Raw genomic sequence first — 24898 nt, 5'->3', positions numbered from 1 at the left:
TCATCTCATCTGCTGCATTATATTCAGCTCTCGTCTTTGAAATGCAACTCTTATGTGTTCTCTTGGTCATATTCAACGAATTTCCCGAAGGACTGACTCTTTTTCATCGTCCTGCACACACCAATCTCTCTTCCACTCTTTTATTTCTTTCGTAGCACTGCTGTGCTTTTTGGCTAAAGTTGGAAAGTTTTTGCAAAGCCTGTGGATCTGTCTAGAATTTGTTGGGCAAATCCTCTGAATTTAACCTGACACAATTACAAATGCACAGCTCAAGGGCTTATGAGAGATTGCGGGTTGCTTGCTTATCTTACCACAACAAATGTTCACTTTAGTACCACTGGGTATACATTTAATATACATAATGGATCTAAACGCAGTAACAATGTTCACCATTTTTAACAGGCATGCAATAAGTGCTTGAGAAGCACAAAGCGATTTAAAACATTCTCTAGAACTGCAAAAAAAATGATATTAGTGCTGTCAAATCGATTAATCACGGTTCCAAAATAAATGTTATTTTTTATATTGTGGGTGTGTGCGTGCGTGTTTTGTGTATATTAATACTAGGGCTTTCAACATTAATGAATGCAATTTCTTGAAGGCATTTTTCCATTCCAATTCCAGCTACTTTCCTATTGTTTTTCTATGTAAACACACGTTTGACCGTTATGCTGGGTTCACACCCAACGCGAACAATCACATTCCACGCTCTTTATAAGTTGCGGGAACATTTTATTATTTTTGCGTGAGTGACACTAAATAAAAAAAATTTAGCCTTCGTGGAAGACGAGAAGACGAAGCAACGGCTTTCGTTGAAACCGCATAAGGACCTCTCAAAGGGAATGCAGTTAACACTGGTTGCAAAAACATTACTCAGTTCATCAGTGATTGGGTGCGAACAATTGATTTTTACTGGCTGTGGAAACCAGTGGGAGGGGCTTATTATACAAAAGGCAAAACGCTGTAAATGAAACGCTCTGTGCAACCAAAACAGCGTTTTTTATCCAAAAGGAGGCGCTTTTCTGGACGCCTTAAAACATCATTAAAAAGGCGTCTTTTTTCACGTTTTTTTCGACGTTTGGAATCGCGTCAAAAGTGCGCCATCAAATAAGGCGTTAGGATGTAAGCGTGTTTAATTTTTAGCGTAAATGTGACACCATCGGCTTAACATACAGCTTCTAGCTGTGGGATACGGTAAAACTCAATGTGAGGTCCAGTCTGGTGTATAAAGTCACAGGCTAAAGGCTGCGTCAGTAAATCTCTCTGAGAATCTGTCAGACAGCACACCAGTATTAAATTCTCTTTCGTGCTTGGATGAATAAAACCACACCAGATTAGGGCAGAAATCTGTTTTTGATAAAATCTTAAATGAATGCAAAGAGTTGTGATAATGGGAGTGACTTCAGATCTGCGTAAAGAGACAGCTCTTAAAGAGGCCGCGTTCTTAAACCTACTGCTGTGACTCCTGTCACTAATGTTAATCAAAGAACAAAAGAAAAGAGGAATTCAATGTGTTTTGTAGCTTCTGTATTTACAGTTAACATTAAAGAGTGTTTATGTGTTTGAGAACTTTTGTTCGATTTCTGTATATATCCTATCTGTTAGACACGATAGCTCTCAATTATACTTTTGAATGGCTATAATTAATGTTAAATAAATACAAAATAATCAATTTAATAGAGACATCAGTTACAGAATGTTGGCTTTCCTAAAATGATGCTGTGAAAGAAATCTGTTGTTTCTACTTTAATTTGAAGATTAAATGTGAAATTATTAGAATGTAATAGTATATTTTAAAACATTAATGTTTGACGGCACTAATTAATACATATATATAAACGCAAACACATGTATATAGAAAAAAATTTAAGTATATATACATTTATATTTAAATATTATTAATAGTGATTAATTGATTTGACAGCCTTAATATATTTATTTATTAATGAAATAAACAAGCATTTAGAAACAAAATTACAATAAACAAGAATTTAGTAGATATGTTACATGTATTTATTATTATTATTTTATTGATTATTACTATTAATTATTATTAATTATATTAAGTAATTTTTTACATAGAAACTCCGCCTATATGTTGCTGAAAGAACAACATTTGAACAAAATGTTAACCCTATGGATTGTTTACAGCCTTTAATATCCTTAATGATTCAACAATTTGTTCTCAAATCCGGTTTAGCGAAAAGGCAAATGGTCTCATAAAGTCCCTTTAACATCTGAAGAACTTCTGTTTCACAAATGTAATTTATTGTGGAACAGGGTTCTTTAGACTATACAAAAAGAGGAAGAAACCACAAATGGTTTTCTATGGCAGTGCCTTCTCATTTTTTCTCATTATTTCCTTTAAAACGGTTGAAAATAACTCCACACATGTAGCCAGAAGCTCTTGTATGATTTTCTAGTTTGCCAGCATCTGACTTACACAAACATAAAAGAGAATTGGCCCTTGACCACACACGTGCAGCTTCAACCGCGGACACGTCCCTGGAAGCATCAACATTCCGTACACATCCACGTTTGGTCCAGAGGGAGAACTGCTTCAGTGCCCAGCGTCCAGCACGCTGGCCGGATATAGATTCCGTGTCATTGTCATCCTCAGCAACATCATGAAGAGCGCTACCACGGTAAAGTCACTATCCAGCTTAGATTTCTTTCCTGCATTATTTCATCATGACTTCATGTCTTTATCTTCACCTCGTGTGCCCTCGTATCGATCTTTTCTTATGAAGTTAAAGCACAGTTCTTGAACAATCTCTCCATTTGTCTCTTTTAGTTTGCAGCTCACCTGGTGAAGGTGAATTTTCCACGCGTTTGTGTCTTGGATGGAGGAATGAACAAGATGAAGTCGACCGGCCTGTTAACAGTCCCGTCTCCACAGATATAACAGCACCTGTTTATTTGGTTTGCTTTGTGAATTCATTTTTATATATTGTGACAAAACAAGCTCCCGGCTAATAAATGTTTTGTTGTTATAACCGTGTCAAAGAATTCCTTTAGGGCATTTTCAACAAAACTTTGAATAAGTGAATAACACAATTTCACAAAATGATTTTTATTTATGCTGCTGGAGATTAACTTCTGGGACCAAATAAACGTTTTAAAAAACTTACTAGTTGTCCTCATACATTTATCAAAAGTCATGATGTTATTTTCATTTCAGATGTGAATAACAGCAGCCCTGTGCAATTCATTGACCACAAAATGCAAATAAGAATTTTGTTTTACACACCGAACTGCTTTCTGTTGCTGAGAATGTCTTATTAATGGCCAGACGTATCTAATCTGACAGAAAGGTCACAAAAATTCAAATAGCGTGCGGAGGGTTATCTCTGAATGCAAAGCGTGTTTGGAAGTGGATGGATTTATGGTATGAGAAATGGCATTATTCAATAATTAGATGTGTGTGAATGCTGGATAAAAAAAAACTGTGCGATTACTAATGTTGATTTCTAGATACAGAATTTGGCACACGCCTTGAGTGACGGATACCTTTGGCGGTGGTAAAATCACACATTGTTTTTTGGCAGGCATTTAAAGAGACAGTTATGTTTTTTTTTCTGCAGAAATCAAAAGAAGATATTTTGAAGAATTTTAGAACCCATAAACTTCGATTGCATTGACACAGAACCAACGCAAGTCAATGGCCGTTGTTCGGTTACCAACATTCTTCAAAATATTTTCTTATGTGTTCTTCAGAAATAAGTGACATAAGGGTGATCCTTTCCTAAAGCACTATTTACGTATGACACCATGTATATGCATTTTACAAACACGCATCTCTTCAAAACCCCAAACTGCCTGCTTTCAAACTGAAATATCATGTTATGTCACTGAACACAAATTTATCGTCTTCCAGCGAGTCGTCCTGGACTAGCTTTCGGTTTCAAACCCGTACAGGTCTGCTGGGATAAGATAGACATTTAGTGCCGCATGGCGCAGTCAAGCCAGCAGGCATCAGAATCCCTGTGGAATCTTATCAGTTCCTCATTGAATCTGTGCTGCAGGAATTCAGGCTTTAGTGGAATTGTGTGCGGGGGGAATAGTGTAGGTGCACCAAAATAAAAGTTGGAACTGTGTTTCCATTCCACAGATTGTAAACAAGCCTCTAGAGGAGACTACTGCCATTACTCCGAGTGCCGAGCCAAATGTGGTTATTTTATTTTCCAATCCCCCCGTGGGGATCAATAAAATTGATATCATTTTAGATAACTGCTGGATCTTGAACTACTGTGTCTCCGACCCCTGGAGCGTAAAAGAAAACGCAGAAGTTGACTCATCATTCACTTGTGCTGGCCGTAAAGAGGAACATAAAAGAATGGTTTCCAGAACAATAGAAGTGTGCTACATATAAACCAAGTTTCATCAGACTCGAGAGGGGTCTGAAAAGGCGAAGTGACAATGTTAATGGTTCATTGTTGCTTGTAATACCAGCACACGCTATTAGGTGACCTAAAATGTATGCATCTATTTCAGGCTTAGATGGTTTTAATGCAACAATATAGCATCACTCCTCATGCACGCTTTAGTGGTCCAAACTTAACTTCCGAAAAAACAGAGTCCCTGTAGATTATTTCTGATAACAAGCTAAAGAAATAAGTGAGCTAGCACGTTAAAAGTCTGTCTAGCTAATATTATTTTGGGTTACCAGAACTGTCACTTGGCTAAACTTAAATGCGACAAAATTACCAAACCCATTCAGCAAATTGTTTATTTAATAAAAATCAACACATTCAAATTCAACAAATTGTTTATTTAATACAATTTTTATACAATCAAATATGAATACAAATTAAGTTTAATATAAATTAAATATAAATAGTAATATTATTAGCCAATCAACAAACAGACCGGAAGTTAACTTCGGGCCAGGCGCATGCTTTAAATGAAACCGTCTATCAAATAGATTTGTACATTGTATTTGTGTTACCTGAATTGCTTTGAGGACATAAAAATAGAAACTTAGATTTTCTTACTATGCAACTTTATTATCAAGTACCCTTTACTTTCTATTGTAAGGTACTATGAAGTACATTATTTACATTTATTTAACCTTTCCTGCAAGTCAGTCTGGAACTTCGAAGTATTAAATTTCTAATAAATGTAAACGGGAAACACATTTTATGTTTACATCATTTAATGTCGAGTCATTTCATTTATGTTTAAAGGGGTCATACGACATGGCTAAAACCAATATGATCATTTGTTTCAGATTTAATGCAATGTGTATACAAGATTTAATGTTAAAAGTTGCTGTATTTTCCACATACCGTGCATGTATGTATGCGTACCTTCCTCTTTGCCCCGCTTCTCTGAAACGTGTCGATTTTTTACAAAGCTCATAGCTCTGAAAAAGCTAAGTGTGCTGTGATTGGCCAGTTAACCAGTGCGTAGTGATTGGTCGAATACTGCAAGCGTGTGCTGGAAATGTACCATCTCTTACAATATTTGGAACATCCGCTTCCAAAGCAATTTTTCTGACAGGTAAGCCCACCTTACTTTAGTATACATTTTGGCGGTCTTAAACCTGTGGCGTACACACGGGTTTTGACGCATGCACATCATGACATATGGCAATATTTCTACTGGCCTACAGGGGTCATATTTTCATCAACTACCTTGAATTGATACTCCCAGGACACTGTTGCCGCCTGGTGGTTACTGCAAGAAATGGAAAGCACATGCGCTACCTGTGTGACTTTGTATGCGAGGTAACACAATTTCGGCGATGGGCATACTATTTAAATGACAAAATTTGCGTCACGGGCACTGTATACTGTCCCTAGCATACGCGTGAAAAGGGAACTATACTCCGAGCTTTAGTTAATGCATACCACAAACTGATGTAGATTTGTGGGGGTGCAGTTAAACGAGGCGTTTCCGGCAGGTCTGGTTGAGCATTCGCTTTTACTTAAATTTTTGCAATTTTACGTGTCTAAAACATGCATGGGCCATTTATAACACACCAAAGACACAGAAAAACACGTATTCGCGCAATATGACCCCTTTAACCAAATACTTTCCTATTTAACATACATTCTTTAAAGGGTAACCATGGGTGTGATAGGCTAATAATACAGAATGGCTGATACAGCCATTAAGAAATTCAGTTTACTGGTTTGTATTTAACAATATATGTGAACAAAATAGTCAGATTGTGTAAACCTTTTCCTGCATCACTTACATGATCAATACACATATGAATGCACCTACAAAGCATATTTGAAATATATTTATATATACACATTTATGAATACATTTACAATAATACACCAAAAAGAAATTCGCCACGCAGATAACTTGGCTAACAAATTTAAGCCGAACTGTACAGTTTTGAGGGCTGTTCTAAAAGCGGTCGTGAGAGAACATTGGACGTACTATATGCAGATGATTGTGTAACATTTACTATGGGATGGCAACATCTGTATAATGGTTTAACACCGGAAATAGAAGTGGGAGATAAATCCTACATTTACAAAATTAAACTTTACAAAAGTACATTTTCTTTAGGCATCTTTTCCAATTGAAGCACTTATCTGTTCAGTTTATAGCCGTAAAACTCTTTGACACTTGAGTTCCCACTTGAATCTCTAATGGGTTTTTTGAAAGCCTTTAGTCATATAAGAACTGAAATGAGTTTTAAAATTCATCCACCACATTTTGTCATTTCTATTGTAAAACAAAATCTCACTATCTTCAGGTAATGATAAATTCAGATCTTTTTTTACTCATAAATAAAAACCCATCCGAGGATCCTGAAGGAACCCATGGTGTATTAGACCTTTCGTGTTAGCCTATGAATTGACATTAGGTTATGTGTTTAACCTGAACGTAGAACAACTTTGATGGGCAACTGGAACATGCACTCTGAAGGAACCCATGAAGGTCAGAGGAAGTGTGCCCGTGACCGTACGGTATGTCCCCGCTCGGTGGGGTGTCCCTTATCCTAGAGTCCTGTTAAGAACAGTAAAGCCAGGGTTAAAAGTCTCTGTGACTGGGGTTAAAGTCTCCTCAGGTTGTGTTCTTCCTGACATGAACCTTTTCTCAGACTCATGTCATCCAGAGTTATTTCACCCGTACGACCCCTCCGTCGTTCACCCTTTACTATAATCTGGAACAGGAAACATTATTTACATTTATTAATTTTAGAGATGCGTTATGCAACAAAAACATATAAATGAATGTAATAAAAATACTGAATTCAGAGAGATATTTTTATGTATAAATAGAAATATTCGTTTATTGATGTATTAGAAAACAATTCATCTTAATGAAACTATTTTTGATAAATACATTTATTTGATTTATATACATTTATTAATATATAAATACACCGTTCATAAATTCAATGAAAATGACAGAAAAGTTTTGGTACTCACACTTTCTAGTCCATTTCCCCAAATGGTGATCTGTGTGGATCTCCAGCCGTCTCCTCCCGTTCGACCCCAGACTGCGGGACTGTGCTGTCGGCCCTTCTGTACGAACACCTGCAGCATGCCCACGTGATGGCCTGCCATCTTATGATGGAACGCCAGGCACAGGTTACCCTCGTTCCAGGGCGGAGTCAGGGGGAGTATCAGCTGAGCGCCACGCCCACCCCGCTTCTCCCCGCCCTCAGAGATCGTCAGGTACCGCCCACCTGCCACACAGAGAAATAAGTGTACATGGGGGCATCTATAATTCATTTACAAATCAGCATCCAGGACCAGGGATGAAAAAAATTGGATCAAACATATTTTGATATGGAGGAAATACCAGACGAGTCTTCTGTCGTCTCCCAGTGAAGGTCTCCCTCTCTACGCTGGATCCATCCACAGAGTCCGTGATCAAAAGAGCAGCTAAGATATCCACTGTCTGTGAATAATGTGATCAAATGCTGAGTTCTGATAAAAATTCAACTTGACGAACATGAGTGAAACATACAAAGCTTATTAAGAACATGTCCAGGTCATATTTTACCACAAAATGAAAGACATACGAAAATTAAATCACGAGTTTTGCTTTGTGCCACCGTTTTTACAATTTTAAATAAAAAGTAGTAAAAGTGTTTATACTTTATGGTAGTATTTGTCGTACCGCCTTCAATTTAAGCCACAATTTAAGCCATAATTACAATAACGTCTTTAACAGTAAAATTGATTTATTACAATAATGAAAATTAGAGATGATAATGAGATTTACAAGTAAAAAGCCACATGAAAATATCAGGATGCATATGGTCACAAAAACATTGTAAATTGCAGCTTTAAGTAATAACATTTTTAAGCCTGAAGCTTAATAATAAAAAAAACGATATTTCATTCACCGTCATGTCATTAAACATCAAAACCTGCATATGACTCTTTCTCCTGTGGAACACAAAAGAAGATATTTTGAGAAATGTCTCAGTAGTTTGTGTCCATGCAATGGAAGTCAATGGGGACCAATGTTGTTTGGTTACCAGCCTTCTTCAAAATATCCTCTTTTGTGTTCTGCAGAAGAAAGAAATTCACACAGGTTTGGAATGAGACGAGGGGGAATAATTGATGAAAGAATTTTGGACTGGTTGAGTCGGAGCTGCACGTTTGCCACAATAACAGAGGTCCCCAATAACATCCTTGCCCTTGAGCGGCACACTGAGCAGACCGCTCTTGGGGAAATTACCCTGCAAACGGCGTGAGGGAACGTGCTAACTGGAAAGTAACTTAAATGTGCGCTTCTCCTGAATTTCCCATGGGAAATTATGCCTATTTATTTGAAGGCCAATGAAAGTGTTTCACCTCAGACCACAGATCTAATTCATCTGCCACTGTCAGAACATGAAATCCTGATGTCCATATCCTTTAGTCCTGTAGTTTAACTAGCTTTCAAAACCATCCTAAAAATCCACCGACATTTATGCATTTGACAGTGCATTAAAGACACATTTGACCAGTATACTGTATGTGTTTCCTATGGATTCAAACCACCAACAAATTTCCAAAAAGACACAATCGGCTCATTCTTACCTGGATCGTCCTTTACCTCTTCTTCTGTGTTTCCAAGTTCAATGTCTATATCGATACCAAACATGTTGTTCTGCCCCTCATTTCGTGGTACTAGAGGAAACAATATTAAACGCATAAACAGGTGGTTCAATAAATAGGCAATGTCACATCCATAACTCTAGAATTGCCCTAAACAACAAAACTCTTTTCCACTGTCAGCCACTAAAGATGCTATTAACCTGTCGCACTTTTATTAACCCATATTTTTTTTTACTTTCAGAGTACAAATTGGTGTTCAAGTACGGAAATCAATAAAGACGCCAAACAGAAGACAAATTACAATACATTTTTTTAGTGATGAAAACGGCTGTATTTCTGTAGATATGTAAGCCTTACAAGGTATAAAAAAACAATAAAAAGCCGCTTCGTAAACAATGCATTACCTTTCTTATGCGATTGAATGGAGCGGGGGTTAATTTGCATATTATATTATTATATATTGCGTATACTAAATGAGGCAAGGGTGTATCGTTACATTCAAGTCGCTTTAAAGCGTGAAGAAATTATTATGACAAGAAAGATCTATGTGCAATTTTAATGCTTAAAGATGAGTTTTAAGTGATAATAATATCGAATAAAGTGGGACTTTCAATACTATGTGTAGAAAGTGCCAAGCTATCTCTGAGGAGATGTGTAGAACAAACTAAACAAATGTTGATGACAAGACATGTTATCCCCTAAATCCTTTTTCCTATAACAAAACTATAGACCCGAGGGGGATCGGTGCCATATCTCAAGCGGGAGTGTGTGTACAGCAAATACACGACAGGATATCAGCTGGAGGGATGTCACGGACGTGATTAGTCTATTGATTTCAATTATCCCTCCAGTCTTATCCTGTCACAGCGCTATGTACATTCCTTCACACCAAACAATGTCCTTCCTCCAAACAACATCAAAACATTCAGTAAACAACATTTACCAGAGGTCATTGTTGGCATTCATGTCAGAGGCTACGCAAAGTTGATAAAGAGATGTAATTATACTTAATTCTCAAGTGTCTCTTAATAATAATTTCCCCGCTGGTATTTCGAAAGTCATCATTATTCATTAAGTGATGGTGAGTTTCAGGGGAACTGATTTATGTCTTGAAGCTCTGCAGACAGGCACTGTAACCTCTCAAGGTGTGCATTCTGTTTTCATTATGTGTTGTCAGCTGGATAAGAGGCTTCCGGATCCAAATTGCCTTACTGAAAATCTGGCCACGGGTATCGCCTTCTGGCAAACCAGAGATGCCCGAAAATGCACGAATGGACAAGGAACGTTTTTTGGGTTACTATTCACTGTAAGAAAACGAATTTTACAAAATGTTTATGTATTTTCAAAATGTGGTCAAAAAACGACAAATTACAGTTATAAGCTGTATCAAGTTTGGTGTAAAATAACAAGAAAAACATGAAATTTTACTTTAGAAAAACAACTATTTAATGTTTTTCTATAGCCCCAGCTGCCGAAATATTGCTGTTTTTACACAGAATTGTCTTAAAGTGTTGTTTTCAGTTTAATTATCATTTTATTAATATTTTTAATGAGGTATTATTGTTATATTCTTAGTTCTTATGTAAATTTTAGTTTCATTTTGATCATTTTTGTTATTTCTTATGTTGCCTTATAAGATAAACCTGTATATCTTTTCATTTTAGTTTAGGTTTTATTTATAAATTCAAGTGCCTCAACCTAAACTTATTTCAGTTTATTTCTGTATTTCACATTTTTGAACATTTTCAAGTTTATTAAATATTTACATTTTTAACATTTATATTGTTATACTTTTTATATTTCATTTTATAATTTATATATTTTTATTTTATTCCATTTAAAATTTAAAATGTTTGTTTCTTGTTTCATTTAATTTTAATGAACATAAATGTTTTAATAGTTTAGATAAAATATAATAACCTTTTTTCCCATTGAGGATCTTTGTAAAAAGCTCAAGAAATCATAAGAAAGTTTTAAAAGTACTACTAAAAATTCAAAAGGATGAGGTTTAATAAAAGCATTAATAAAAACGAGGTTTACTTACTGTGCACATCACCTCTTTGTTTCTGCGCATTGTCTTTGATGTTGTTGTCGACTGGGGTGACCGGTGGTATGGGGGGTCTGCGTGTCGGGATGATAGGGACCACTGTTGTGACCACCGGGGCTTTCGTGGTGGTTGTGGTGGGGGGCAGACGGGTAGGAATCTTTGGTTTAGGGGTCACCAGCACTGGTGGTCTGCGGGTTGGAATGAGGGGTCTGTGTGTAATGGCTGTAGGGATTTTTTTAGTTGGGGGAGTTCTGGTGGTTGTTGTAGTAGGTGATATCCGTTTGGCCGTCACTGGTGGTCTCTTTGTTGTGGTGGGCCTCTTGTGGTCTGAATCTGGGATTTTGTTGCCACCCTTGTTGTTGTTTCCTGGTCGTGGAGGGTCGATGACCACTTTTGGGATGGCTGAGAGGAGCAGAAATAGTGTTAGAGAAATACACAACTTCTTTCCAAAGAATGTACCATTAATGTGCAAGACTCAAAATTCTACATTTAATTTGTTTTCATAACCTTGGAAAAAATCTATAACTTTCTCATTTAACCATTTGTGTGTGTGACAAGTTTGGACACTGGTTTAAAGTTCGGCTTAAAAATTTCCCATTCACCGTTTTGTCAAAATTGAAAAGGCCGTTTTCATTTCATGTGTACATTAGATGCAAAGGAGTCATCCGTCAAATATGACATCAATACCAGAGAGGCAGGCCGCCCTTGTGCCTCTGTCATCCTTGAGGAAAGAACGCTAAAGGTATGAATGTGAAAACGCTATCTCAGGTTTCACAGGAGCTTTGATATGCGATTCCCAAAAAGCTGTAATTCAAGCCTTTCAGGCGCTCTCAGACACACCTGGCTGAAGGATTCCAGAACATATCCTGGAAAATTGGATGCCTCATTGGTTTAATGATCATTGAAACAGGTGTCCGGCACACAAAGCAGATTTTTGTCCACTATATGAATAATAACAATTTTTCAGATTATTCAGACTGCGTCAGAGCACAACGGCATACAAACTAAGCCGATGGTATGGTAAAGTTTGCAGTTGTGATGTCATACGAGGCTTACGGTCATCTTTTGTTCAAACTACAAGCTACAAGCTAGCTATCAATAAAAACAGCCATGACTGAAGACAAATATCTGAAACATTTTCTAAACTACGTATTCACATATTTTTGAATTTACCATAAAAAATCTGCAAATCACAGCAAATGACTGCAGATTTACAATAAAACAGGAAAACCTGTTATTTAACAGTATGTTTCAGTTTTTTACAGGATTTTATTTTAAGTGTAACGCGTTATACATAACTTAAATGACTAGGAATCCATTACAGCTCACTCCTTTTTAAAGTAGTCAAAGTTTTTGGAAGTGCAAGTAAAACTAATAAAAATGTATGTTAAAGTTGCATTTTTTATCTATGCAATAAACAAAAATAAATGTGGAGAATAATCAAATACAACATAACATTGCGATACATTGGTGTGCTTTCTAGAATAAAAGTTTATGAGTAGTGCAGTTCTTTACTGGTAATTCAGATATTCGATCACTTTTGATAAATATTTCTTTGTTGCTTTTACAGAAGCTTAACCTCAGAGCATATGTTAGGTCTGAAGAAATAAAATGTTTTTTTTTCAAAATAAATTCTTTATGGAGAAAATGAAAGAGAATATGATAATTTAAATGGAAAACAAGATTTGATGTACAGATTCCTTACAATGCACTTAACTGTAGCTAATCTATATTTTGTATTGCATTTCTTACATTTATTGTTATGTTAAACGACACTGTTGGGAGAAAATGTTGATGATTAACAAAGATTTTTTTAGTATAGGAGTCAACAGGAGTAGTTGTTTGTCTGAGTGGGTATGTAATACAATGAAAATACTAAAGAAATTCAAATATAAACTTTAGGTTGGGTGGACTTAAGTCCCTAGTTAGGTAAACTTTGTGTATAATTAAAGCATTTAAAGTTGGTTCGAATAATCTTTCCTTACTTTAGTTGAGAGATATGTAACATGACTAAATAACTTGAGTTAGGGGAACTACTCTGCCCAAATGTTATGTAAATAGCTGTGCAAATTGAAAAAGTTGAAATTGCACAATATCTGCTAAAAATTTCACACATGCAAAGATTTTTCACAGCAATTCAGTCAGGAATCTCCTTAAGGCACTTTCCTCATTCCTCGTCCTGTCCTTCAGCCCCTCCACGGTCATATGGCATCGTGTTATGGGATGCTGTCATGTTGACAGGTGTACAATCTTCCTGCTTTTAACTTCCTGACTAAGGGCTGGCGCTTTTCATCAGGAATGTGAATCATCTGTCTTCTTTTCTTTCCTCAATCCAAGCCGAAGTGAAACAATCCTGAGAGGCTGTCGTCACCTCCGTTCCGACTGCACTACTGTCGGACATTACTTTTTAAAGAGACAGTTCACCCATTATGGAAAATCCAGTCATTATTTACTCATGGTTATGCGACTAAAATCCTACTTTGTGTTACACGGGAAAAAATAAAGCAGACAAGTCTATAATGTCACAAGTCTTTTTTGGGTGAGCTGCTCCTTTAAGAAGTAGTGTGATTTTGCATGGCATACTAAAATAGCTTGATATCTTCATGACTTGACCATCGCATCTATTGTCATTTCAGTAAACCACAGGTCAATATTTGATCACCTCCCACATAAAGACGACAAATTTATAAAATGACAAGTGAACAGTAACCAGTCTTTGACCTAAAAGATCCTTTAAAATCCACCAACCTTTTAGGTTATTTATCCACTTTGTTATCTGACCAGACTTTTTCAACATTTAATGACAACTTTGACTTTCCTGTGCTTAAAAAGTAGTCACACTAATTTCTGGTTTCCAAAACCCAATCTAGTGATATTTTAAAAGCACCTTACTACCTCCATTTGCTTTAAAATGCACTTCCAATCCAAAACTTTCGAGACAGCTGTTTTTATTCTCAATTCATCAAAATCACCAAAACTGAGAACAGATGGAGCCAATTACAGTCGAACTTGATCTATAATTTGACTGTTTTATCCACGGAAAGAGATCATTTATCCAAATTAGCTATTATACTGCTGTGGTAGCGCTACAGTCATATGGTATGTGGATTTTATTTTCAATCAGCTAATATAAATGAAAAATGTCTATTAATGGCCTTGGCCAGCAAATTATACTGCACTACATCCTATACTATCAGTATTCATTTGCCAAGAGCTTCTTTGAGTGTAACCAAAGTTTACATTTTAAAAGTTGTGAATTGTAATTTAATCAAAGAACAATAAAGGTTTAATGCTGTAAAACTGTATGGAATACTTTCCAGAAGACTTACGTTTGCAGTCGAAGCCCATGCCTCTGTAGTTATCTTTACACTTGCACTTGTAAGAACCGGGTGTGTTGTAGCAGGTGGCATACGGACTACACTGATGTTGACCTGAAGAGCATTCATTCACATCTGAAAGAAAACACATTTTGTGATTTTTTCGAGTTGATATCATCATCGGCTCTATTTTAAACCTGAATGTTGGGAAAAATGTATACCACTGGAAGAAATGGAAAAATTAATTCATCTCTAGAACAAATATACTCAACATATCCTCAACACTACTATAAATAAAGGTTTTTCACCATGATGCTATGGAAGAACGAGTTTTGACATTTTATCTGTAGAGCCTTTTATCCTTTTGTTCAACAGAAAGATGTTGTGGATGTCAAAGGTTCTTTACGGCAGGGGTTTTTAATATATGTTAAATAATTGGCTAAAATAAGAGTTTTTACAAATACAGAACACATTTTTCAATTCAAATGTATTTGTATTGTTTTTCATCTTTGCATTTTGCAACATCTTTGTTTTACTCACTCAAGTCGTCTTTGCAAAGGGAACTGTAGTGAGACAAACTCAAACAATTCTGGAAAATATGCATGTAGCAAGAAAGAAGAGAGAAATAAAATATGATTCTATGTGAATGATTCTAAATGAAACAATAATAATGTTCAGTAAACTTTTTAAGTTTTAAAACTTTTGATGTAACTTCTGCTTCATCGAACGATTCAGCATTTATCTTTAGGAATGTACTGTATAATCCCCAAGTTGTTCTGTCTATGAAAATCATTTATCAAATCATGCTGAAACATTTTAAAAGGTTTCAACATTTTCATCGACACCATTCACAAATGAAATGTCATCTGTACCCCACATCTGGTTCTTTCTTTTTACCTGTGCACTGATATTTCCCGTTGATGTACTGCAGGTCATAGCCGTCGTGGCACTTGCAAATGTAACTTCCAAAGGTGTTGATGCACTTCCGGAAGCGAGGACAAACAGCGTGACCTGTGGCGCACTCATCCACATCTGCAAACAAAGAGACGCATCCGTCATCTGATGCTGCTGCTTCACAAACTCCTCTGGTTTATTGATCCAGTTGGGTTTAAGTCTCAGTAAATGAAAGACTTGTTTAGAAATTGAGCTCAAAGGGGCAGATTATTTCTGTCTCTCTCAATATAGGGAAGTCTGAGCAATCCCTTGTTTTAAGGCAACCATATAAACATGCATTTTCAAAAAGCAGCAATAAAAGAAAGGACAGTCAACTGCTCAATACAATTCTGTCATCATTTATTTACCCTCATGACAACCAAGACCTGTATATAACTCTTTATTCTATGGAACAGAAAAGATGTTTTGAGAAATGTCTCAGTGGTTTTGTGTCCATATAACCGAAGTCAATGGGGCCAATGTTGTTTTGTAACCTACGTTCTTCAAAATATCTTCTTTTGTGTTCTGCAGAAGAAAGAAAGTCATATAGATTTGGAATGACATGAGGGTGAGTAAATGATAAGATAGTTTTTTTTGGGGGGGGGGACTATCCCCATAATGCCAAAAAATAAGATTTTTCACTTTCCAAGTAAACTCATCTTACATCCCACTTGAGTTATGATTAAAATAGGAACATTTTAGATACAGTGCAGTTTCTTTTGTGCTCTCATAAGGTTTGACGTGACCAGGCTTCTTAAGTCCCTGCGGCATGATCAAGAATATCTAATTTTCCAGCTGCTAAGTGTCTCCGACAAAACTCTTTCTATAAGATTTAACAGCATGAAGTTCAGAACTTGTAAACATGACCTGGGGGACCTGTGATGCTCGGTGGGCGTGAAGCAGCCTCAATACATTTATGTGCATGAAACAACTGCCCTCTTAGCCTCAAACCAATAAAAGTCAACCAAAATACCTAAACAGTTGAACATCTGTGCGGTAAACGGTAAGGTGGTCAGTCTCTGATTGATGGCCCCCTTTAAAACAAATCCCACTGCGCTCTGCGTTCCCTTTTTTATAGCCTCCAGAAAAACGAGATGCCGGTCGAAAACAAAATGAAAGAGGCGCTGAGACATACGTGTTCAAAGTACTAAAGGTTAACTGACTCAATTTGTCACATTCCATCTGTGATTTATTGATCTGTGTAATGACACGCAAGGTTAGCATCTGTGAGGACGTTGCTGTAACACGGTACGTAAAATCTTGTATCTGAGGAATTAAAATGTAACTAACAAAAAGCAATGACTGAAAGCGACATGATATGCGAGTAAGAGCAGAGGTTAGAGATCTTTTTCAGACAACCAGAAGAGAGAATGTCTCTTTTGAAAATGTCAGTTTATTCATTGTATTCAAAGGCAAATATCTAATTCCAATCTTTCTTTATGCATTTGATCTAAAGAGATTCTTTTTAAGTATTTTTTTTGCCTCAGTCATAATTTATCTGTTTTTCACACTCTTTCTGACCCTTAGGCTTTAACATACTTAGGTTGTGAGATTTTTTCCAAACTACAAAATATTCTTTCTTCTTAACTAAATTATTGAAGTTAATGAATAACATTTTGGCAATTTAGTGTTTGGGGGATTACGAATGCAAATCTACTGGCTTGACATGCATAATGAAACGCTTTTAATTGTTGTTCGTTTTTTTGTGAACGGGAAACATTTTAACAATGTTGCCGTCTTTATGGTTTTACGTTTATTACATGTACACTGTAAGAAACTGTAATTTACAGAATATTTCTGCTTTTCTTTACAGATTTGTTCACATATACTGAACAAAAACTGTAATTTTACAGATTTTCACAGATTTTTTAAATACAGGTAAAGTGTCAAAATACAGGGAAAAAACAGCAAATTTACAAGAAAAACGAAACTGTTGCTTTACAGTATTTTACTACCGTATTACACCAAAGTTTTTACAGGATGTTTTTGCAGTGTATATTTAAAATACTGCAAAATAGTAAAAAGAAAAAGACTGCAAATGTACATGTAATACATGTAAAGCGTTTGACTGCTGTCCCAGCAGCTGAAAATTAAAACAATTCAAAAGATTTTTGCAGTGTATTTAAAAAATACAGTAAAAAAGTCAAATTAAATAAAAAGGCTGTAAATTTACAAGACAATTTTTTTGTTTTTTTGTTTTCTAACGTGTACTTTTAAGTTAACATCATAATATGCACAGTTCTGCCCCTTCTTCCAATAAAATCCACTTAACAACTCATAACCCTTTCTTTAAAATGATTTAATTTGATTCCTCATTACAAAACTTCTTTAAACTAAAAACGAAGCAGTGAATTCCGTCCGTCTCCTGGGGAAACGCAACCTTACCAATGAACACATACCTACGCATGTCCTGCCATCTGGAGCCAGCTGTAGACCTGGCGAAGGGCATTGGCAGCGAACCTCTCCTTTCATTACTTCACAGCCGTACTGGCAGTTTGCCATGCCGCATGTCCGGGCATCTATAAGAAAGACAAGGATCCTAGATTTAGCTTTGATACAAACACCATATTGTTGTACCTTGAAAACAGAATTGAACTGCATAAGTGAGGAATATTACCAACAGATTGTGCATAAACTGAATAAGTTAATAAACACATGAAAGTACAAATAAAATGGACAGTCAGCTACACGGTTCATCTGTTAAATGGTGCAGGGCGACAGGTCGAAAAAGGGACGGCGGTATTCCATATTTAGCTACGTGGCCTTGAAGGGAATGGGGAGTGAAGCAGATAACCTTGCTTTATTAGATTTTGCTGTGATCTACCAGCCCTGCGGAAAAAAAACATTACATATTTTCAACCAGTGTCGAGGAGTTAAAACAACTGCCACGTCATAACTGCTAAAGAAAACATGAAAGAAAGAAAAATCAAGACTCAAAATAAATGTCTATTTGCCTAAATCTTTATAAGAAAAGAATATGGAGGTATAATATAATAATATATCACTCACAACAGTTATAAACAAATAAACTAGCTTTCCTGTAGCTCAGTGATAAGACCATTGTGTTAAACGCCAAGGTCGTGGGGTCAATCCCAGGGGATTGCACATACTTAGAAACAAATGTATAGGGTAATGCAAAGTATGTCGCTTTGGATAAAACAAATCCGAAAATATCAAATAAATGTATACACAAATGACATATGCATTCATTTTTTGTGACAATGTTATGAATAATTTGACCCACACATGCAGACCCACAGCAAACTGCTATCAGATAGACCCCCAGCCTCTCCAAACTGAGCAATAATCTGTGATTCAATCATCTACGATGCCTGTATTTCAAAGCCTGCTCCATACCGTGATGAAGTGTGATTCAATGGTGCTTGCTGAAGTGTGAGCGCTGGAGAGGTGAGAAAGTATTTATCAGGCAGAGGAATCTTAAACCGCGTGGAACAGCAGTTAGCGTGGGGCAAGCACAGGCACGGTCCACCTAGCGTAGTCACAATCGCTCTGGGCCAGCAATAAGACTTAGCCTTTACCGGCAGGGTTGAAGTTCACAGCTTTCTCATAATTGCAAGAGTCACTTTACAGGTCTCTGCTGGGTTGAGGGAGTCACTGAGCACTGAGATGATTTGTGGAGAGGGGAATATAGACACACAACACACATTCCTTAAGGGCTATGGGAAGGACCTCTCAACAAAATACATTGGATTTCATACTGAGATAATATTTACTAGACCCCCTTTCTAAATATATAATGACTCTGATGTCATACGCCGATAGATTTGCGCAGTGCCGCATTAAGTTGAATGCATCTATTCCTAAAGACTCGTATTAGCTTGTTCAGGTGTTTTATATCAGAATTGGGGCTAAACTCGACAGGAAAATGGATCCCGCCGGCCAGAGATGAGAACCACTGCTTTAAAGTAAACTGTTGACATTTTACATTGAACCCTTTGGTGTTCCTTGTTAGGGGTCACATACTACTTGGTCAAACCTGTCTAAAATGTAATTTTCTGCAGGTTTGCCAGTAACTTACTGTAGATTTCATTTACAATATTGTTTTAAACATAAACGTACCTATTTCTCATATTTTCTTTCATGAAACAAGACTAAATATCTTAGCTCATTTTTTTTGTTGTGTAAATGTATCGGAATTTAAGAAGTTTAGAAAAAATACTAGAAAACAAGGAAAAAATGCAATTTTGTTCATTGTGAAACTCAAAACTCAAAGTGTAATGTAAGTAAAGTTGAACTCAAATTGAAAACAGTGCTAATAAGAAAGTAATTTAATCGAAAGTAAGTTACTGGCAAAGCTGCTTCAAATCTACAGTGTAGATTTTAATTTCAGTTGTTTTATTTTAGAGAATTTTCACATATATTTTAAATGTGTTAAAAATACAGAAATAAACTGCATAAAGTTTCATGTAAAATAACATGAAACATGAAAATCTGTATATTTTTGTTTTTGTTTCTATTACTGAAATTTCCTTTTCCATTTAGTCATTAAGCAGACACTTTTATCCAGAACGACTTACAAATGATGTAAACAATGCAAGACATTTTTTACAGTGGTCCATGTAATTTGTTTTTCAACTATAATATTTTTTTCTTTAAAATTTCAGAGTTTTAGGGAATATTACATTTATGTTAAATTTTTCTATTGAATATTATTTTTTTAAATGTATTTTTCCTATTCCCATTCATCCGGAGTAAAAAAATATTTTAGATTTAGCATTTTTAAATCAAATCATCATTCATTTTTGTACATTTTTGTATAAGTTTTACAACATTTGTCAGAATATTTTCTTAGATAGTCAAACATGTAAACAAACAAACAAAAAAAAAACTGGAATTTAGTCATGAATCTTGCGATTTAGATTTATTTTGTATGCTATTCAAAATGTTTCAATAAAATGAATTCAAAGTGTAATACAAGTGTTTATAATGTTTCTACAAGACGCTATAGGTGTGATACCTATAACATCTGGTAGTAACATTGTATACACTTATAGCGGCACAATGCTGATAGCAGCTCCCATGCTTTCTGTTTCCCATCAATCTGAAGCATTACCAGCGATTGAACAAGGCACCAACAGACACAGTTGGACACCACATGAAAAAACCTCAAAGACGTGACTCACTTCCACAGCTCCCGTCTGGTAGCAGCATGTATCCGTTAAGGCAGTAGCATTTGTAGCTGCCGTATGTGTTCATGCACCTGTGTTTGCAGGGCCGGGGCTTCAGGCCACACTCGTTCAGATCTGCAGACAAAAGAACAAGAGAGAGGTCAGAACTTCCTCATGTGAGAGGAGCAGCGCTTCGGCTTAGATCAGAGGTCACGTTCGAAAGGTCAATCCTCTCAAACCTGAGAGGAGATGTCTACGGGAAAGAGGCGAGACTGTGGACCACCGTGCCTGGACATGCCCGTTAAACACATGCTCTTTAGCTTTTATCACTTAAACTGTTTTCTGCTAATCCTGTTTTGATAAAGACATCATGAGTCGTGTCTTTCGTTTGACGTTTTTACTGTTTCTAGAGGTTGAAATTATAGAGAATGTTCTGAAATTGAGAAAAATTTGTAAACCTCTTTTAAAAACAAACATTCGGTCGCAGAATGTGAACTTTAGCATTTGGCTCCCTTGACCAATGACGTCTTCTGTAACTTCTGATTGACAGCTTAGTGCCATCCCCATGTGAGAAAGGCAATAGAAAGTAAAAAGAGCCACTGAAAAATGAAACCACAAGGTCATTTCATATTAAAAATCAATTTATTAAATTAACCAACATTATGATCTTGATATTTATCTTCTGTGTTATAGACTTTGGATATTTTTGCTTTTTATTTAAGTCTTTGATAATAAACACTTAAACATTAAGCAAGAGCACCTTATAGTCAAATGTTTAAATTGTTAATTTAAAAATAAAGAAAACCTAAACAGCTAATCTGATCATTTCTAATATTATTATTATGATAATTTTTTTTCAGTTTTATAGACATTTGATTTATTTGCCTTTTAAAAAAAATCTTAATGAAACTAATAAATCTTCGATAAAATTTAATTGACAGATTTAAATAATAAATTCTTGATTAAATTTAATAGATTCCTTTGATTGCAAATTATAAAATGCATTGATAAATATAATTAATAAATTCTTGATTAAATTTAATTCATAAATTCTTTATTAAATGAAATTCATACATACTTTTAACTATTTATTTTTGTTTAGATATTTAATAAGTAAATGCGTAATTCGATTTTTGCACAGAAAAAGGAAACTATTTTACGGAAACAAAAGAACAACCCAACCATAATTTTCTCTAACCAAGGAAAAGGAAGATTTTATTTTCAACTACGCCTCAATTTAGACACGCTTCACCTGCACGCTCAACGAATCATCCCAGAGTAGGACGCACGGATCCTCCGCTGGGCTATATCACTTACATCTCAATATTGTAAGGTACACAGCCAAGTTTACAGGCCAGACACGTAGCATGAAGCCCGCAGACTCATTTGCACCAGACTGAAAATAGATCCAGGCTGCATGAGGGTCTTCGGCATAGCTCAGTACTGAGCGAATGGCGCCATCTTTGGCGGTCGGTAATGTGCGGAATGCATTCTGGAGACCCCCATGCTGCCTATATTTGACAGGTGGCCCAGATTTAAATGGATGAATGACACAGCCATAGCACTGTATTAACGGTAATTGGCACAGCGGGGAGGTCACTTGACTGGTATGATTAGCAGAAGTGGGGGTGGACAGCTACAATAACTTCCCACTGTCAGTCAAGAAATAACGTCGATATAGTGAGAGACTGTTTTATGTAGTCCAATCTAGGAGAAAGTGAATCTATCTGTTTCAAAGTTAAAAAAAATCTTAAAACAGCAAACACTTCAAACTGATAAAGAAAGATCTGACAACTTTGTGAGACTATTTTTTTAAAATGATGCTCTGACCTCACTAAAATTTACGTAATCTGACAGAACTAGGCTGTGATTGACCACATTTTTGAGTGATGTTGAGTGTTGCTTTGGCACACTTATAATGTTTTTCTATCTAAGTAGAACACTTAGTTGGAACCTGTTGGAAATGCTGGAAATGTGGAATGACACAAAACAACTAAATCTGTCATAATTTCTTCATCGCCAAGCCAGTCACTGTTTTGGCCAAGGGTACTGGGTACATGTCAGCACAAGCAACAAGTTCCTGGCTGCAGTTCACTTAATGGCCACCGGTGTTGCTAACATCAAGGGTTTCTGGATTCTACATATAGACGGTTTCATCGTAACCGATAAAAGTAAAATTCTCAATGTAAATTTATATTACAATTATATTGTATTAATATTTTATTGTATAATAATTGTATTAAATAAACAGTTTGTTCAATTTTATTGTATGTTATTGTTATAAAAAGAAACAATTTGTTGAAAGGGTAACTTTGTCGTTTTTAAGTTAAGCCAAGTAACAGTTCTTCTGTTTACCCAAAATAATACTGGCTTTACATACTTTTAACTTGCTAGCTAATGTCATTTACTTGTTATTTCTTTTGCTTTTTTTAAGAAACAATCTGCAGGGACTCTATTCTTTGCTGATGTGTATCGGCCACAAAAAGCGTGCATGCGCAGTAACGTTCGTTTATGTTGTTGCTTCGAAACCGTCTACAGCCCTTAAACAAGCTATTTAATAAGTCAACATTTTATAAAAAAGGAATCAGAAAAATTCTTTAAAAGCATCCTTTCAAGTCATACAATAGCTAAGCATTGATTTTTAGACTGAAATTCTTTCCTCTGCTCTTAACTTTAAGCCTGCTGCGATCTATTTTACTCCACCTTTTGTGTTCCACAGGAGGAAAATATTATGAATGTGGACTATGGATAAATGATACGTTTATTTCAGCTCCCGAGGCTAAATGTTCAACCTGACCTCACAACCATCCCTGCTTGTGTTTCTGGTTTAGAGTAAATATCTTCCTACCGTCTATGGTTCGGGTCTGACATCCCAATGCTGAACTCTCTGAACATGGACAAACTGCTCTCATAAAAATGTTTAGACAATCAATAAAGTTATTCAGCAGTAACTCCTTCTATTGTCAAGAGAGGCGAAGACACACTTTTCTGCACGTCGCTGAAGAATCGTTGACTCTTTTCCTCACTAAAATAAAGCTGAACGGCAGAATATAATGTCACTTTCCTAAAATAGCCGACTTTAGAAATGACAAAACGTGAGCTCCAGCACCGGGCAAAAAGCTGAATAGTTCAGTCTGGTGGAAACAATAATAAAGCGAGTACATTTTCGCTGGGGCAAGTTTGCTTGATCTGAAACGTGCCCTCAAAAGTGGACAACGACAAACAACAGCAATGATAACATCTTGAGATGAGCCAGAGACTGAAGAGGCGAACAGGAGAAACAAAGCAGAAGTTAAAGAGAAACAGCAGAGGATGGACAGCCTGGCAGCCACTTGAGTGCTCACAGATGAAAGATGTTCTGCTTGAGGAGTTCAGAGGATCTGACAGACAAGATATATGTGTGTGTGGTATAAAAAGACCAGCGTGAACCACCACATCTCTTGAGAAGATTGTGTGTTTCTGCCAAGGCATGCGTGGCTTTCTCGCTGTCATTCCGGCCATGCCTGTGCTCTTGGATCTGCCGGAGGTAGAGAGAGAAAAGGGAATGCGCTCTGGGCACCATGCACGTGGGCTGGAGGGGTGGCATTTGGGGCGTCGTCCGGAAAGCGGTCTTATGTAAAGATCAGAGAGGATTAGCTCACCCTCTGAGGGCACCGCCAGCGGCTGGTGGTCCATTGGAACAAAAACAGGAGGGTGCCATATTGGGGGGCTAATATAGCCCTGCTCTTCTTTGAGATTTGAGAACAGAGAGAACAACAGGATACATATACAACATATACAAAACATTTATCAAACACACCTTTGAACAGTCTGCATCCCTGGAGAGGAGAATAATAGCATTATACAGCAAATATGATTTTGGCTAATTAAATTAAAACATAAAATGGCATCACCAAAATATTTAACTTTTATAACAGACGTGTCTTCAAGACTAAGCAAATATTCAGTCAGGAATTTGGGAATTTGAGTAGATTTTGGCGAAGAGAATGTGATTTTATCCGTAATTGTTTCTCCGTGCCCACATTACCTTCGTGACATTAGTGGAAGTCAAAATTTGAGATTTTTTAAATAATATTAAATCATAATGAATCATTTTGGTGTCATCAAATATTATGGTTTTTATTAAATTTTAATGTATTTTCAATCATTCACAGATGAACTGTTCACAATAAAAGCATGAATTCAAAATAAAACTATAGTCTAAATTATTATCTAGCCTTCCACCTTTGAAACATATAAACCAAATTCTTTTTAAACACAGGAATGTAAAAATTTCACACGCTCAAAAAAGCAAAATGCATTGTGAACGCATTGACCTTAAGAATATAAACCAGGTCTTTCTGGATTTCATTTTTCGTTGTAAAAGCAAAAAGGAACAGCATTGTATTTCTGGCCTGCCGAGAATAGATAATGTAGATGATGATAGGGTGTTTATGTACTGTTTTAGAG

At 36.2% G+C, this 24898-nt stretch overlaps 2 protein-coding genes across 8 annotated transcripts in view; one reads left to right on the top strand and one right to left on the bottom strand.

The window, feature by feature from the left end:
- tbck (TBC1 domain containing kinase) overlaps window positions 1-3130 on the top strand; it is a 44453-nt gene extending 41323 nt beyond the window's left edge. For both annotated transcript variants that reach the window (XM_056771111.1, XM_056771119.1), the window contains 2 exons: window positions 2486-2645; window positions 2795-3130. In XM_056771111.1, the coding sequence (XP_056627089.1) occupies window positions 2486-2645; window positions 2795-2905 (271 nt within the window). In that variant the 3' untranslated portion in view covers window positions 2906-3130. The remainder of the gene's footprint in view (window positions 1-2485; window positions 2646-2794) is intronic.
- A 1585-nt stretch (window positions 3131-4715) lies between these two features.
- npnta (nephronectin a) overlaps window positions 4716-24898 on the bottom strand; it is a 38487-nt gene continuing 18304 nt past the window's right edge. For 2 of the 6 annotated variants that reach the window (XM_056736572.1, XM_056736591.1), the window contains 10 exons: window positions 24091-24177; window positions 20465-20584; window positions 17720-17839; window positions 15285-15419; window positions 14400-14522; window positions 11068-11472; window positions 9006-9095; window positions 7774-7872; window positions 7398-7657; window positions 4716-7129 (listed from right to left, as the gene is read on the bottom strand). In XM_056736572.1, the coding sequence (XP_056592550.1) occupies window positions 7019-7129; window positions 7398-7657; window positions 7774-7872; window positions 9006-9095; window positions 11068-11472; window positions 14400-14522; window positions 15285-15419; window positions 17720-17839; window positions 20465-20584; window positions 24091-24177 (1550 nt within the window). In that variant the 3' untranslated portion in view covers window positions 4716-7018. The remainder of the gene's footprint in view (window positions 7130-7397; window positions 7658-7773; window positions 7873-9005; window positions 9096-11067; window positions 11473-14399; window positions 14523-15284; window positions 15420-17719; window positions 17840-20464; window positions 20585-24090; window positions 24178-24898) is intronic. The other 4 variants (XM_056736583.1, XM_056736601.1, XM_056736610.1 and 1 more) reach the window with 2 other exon arrangements.

The sequence above is a fragment of the Triplophysa dalaica genome, chromosome 2 (genome assembly GCF_015846415.1).
Source record: "Triplophysa dalaica isolate WHDGS20190420 chromosome 2, ASM1584641v1, whole genome shotgun sequence".
NCBI lineage: Eukaryota > Metazoa > Chordata > Actinopteri > Cypriniformes > Nemacheilidae > Triplophysa > Triplophysa dalaica.
This window is presented reverse-complemented; position numbering and strand designations above follow the sequence as displayed.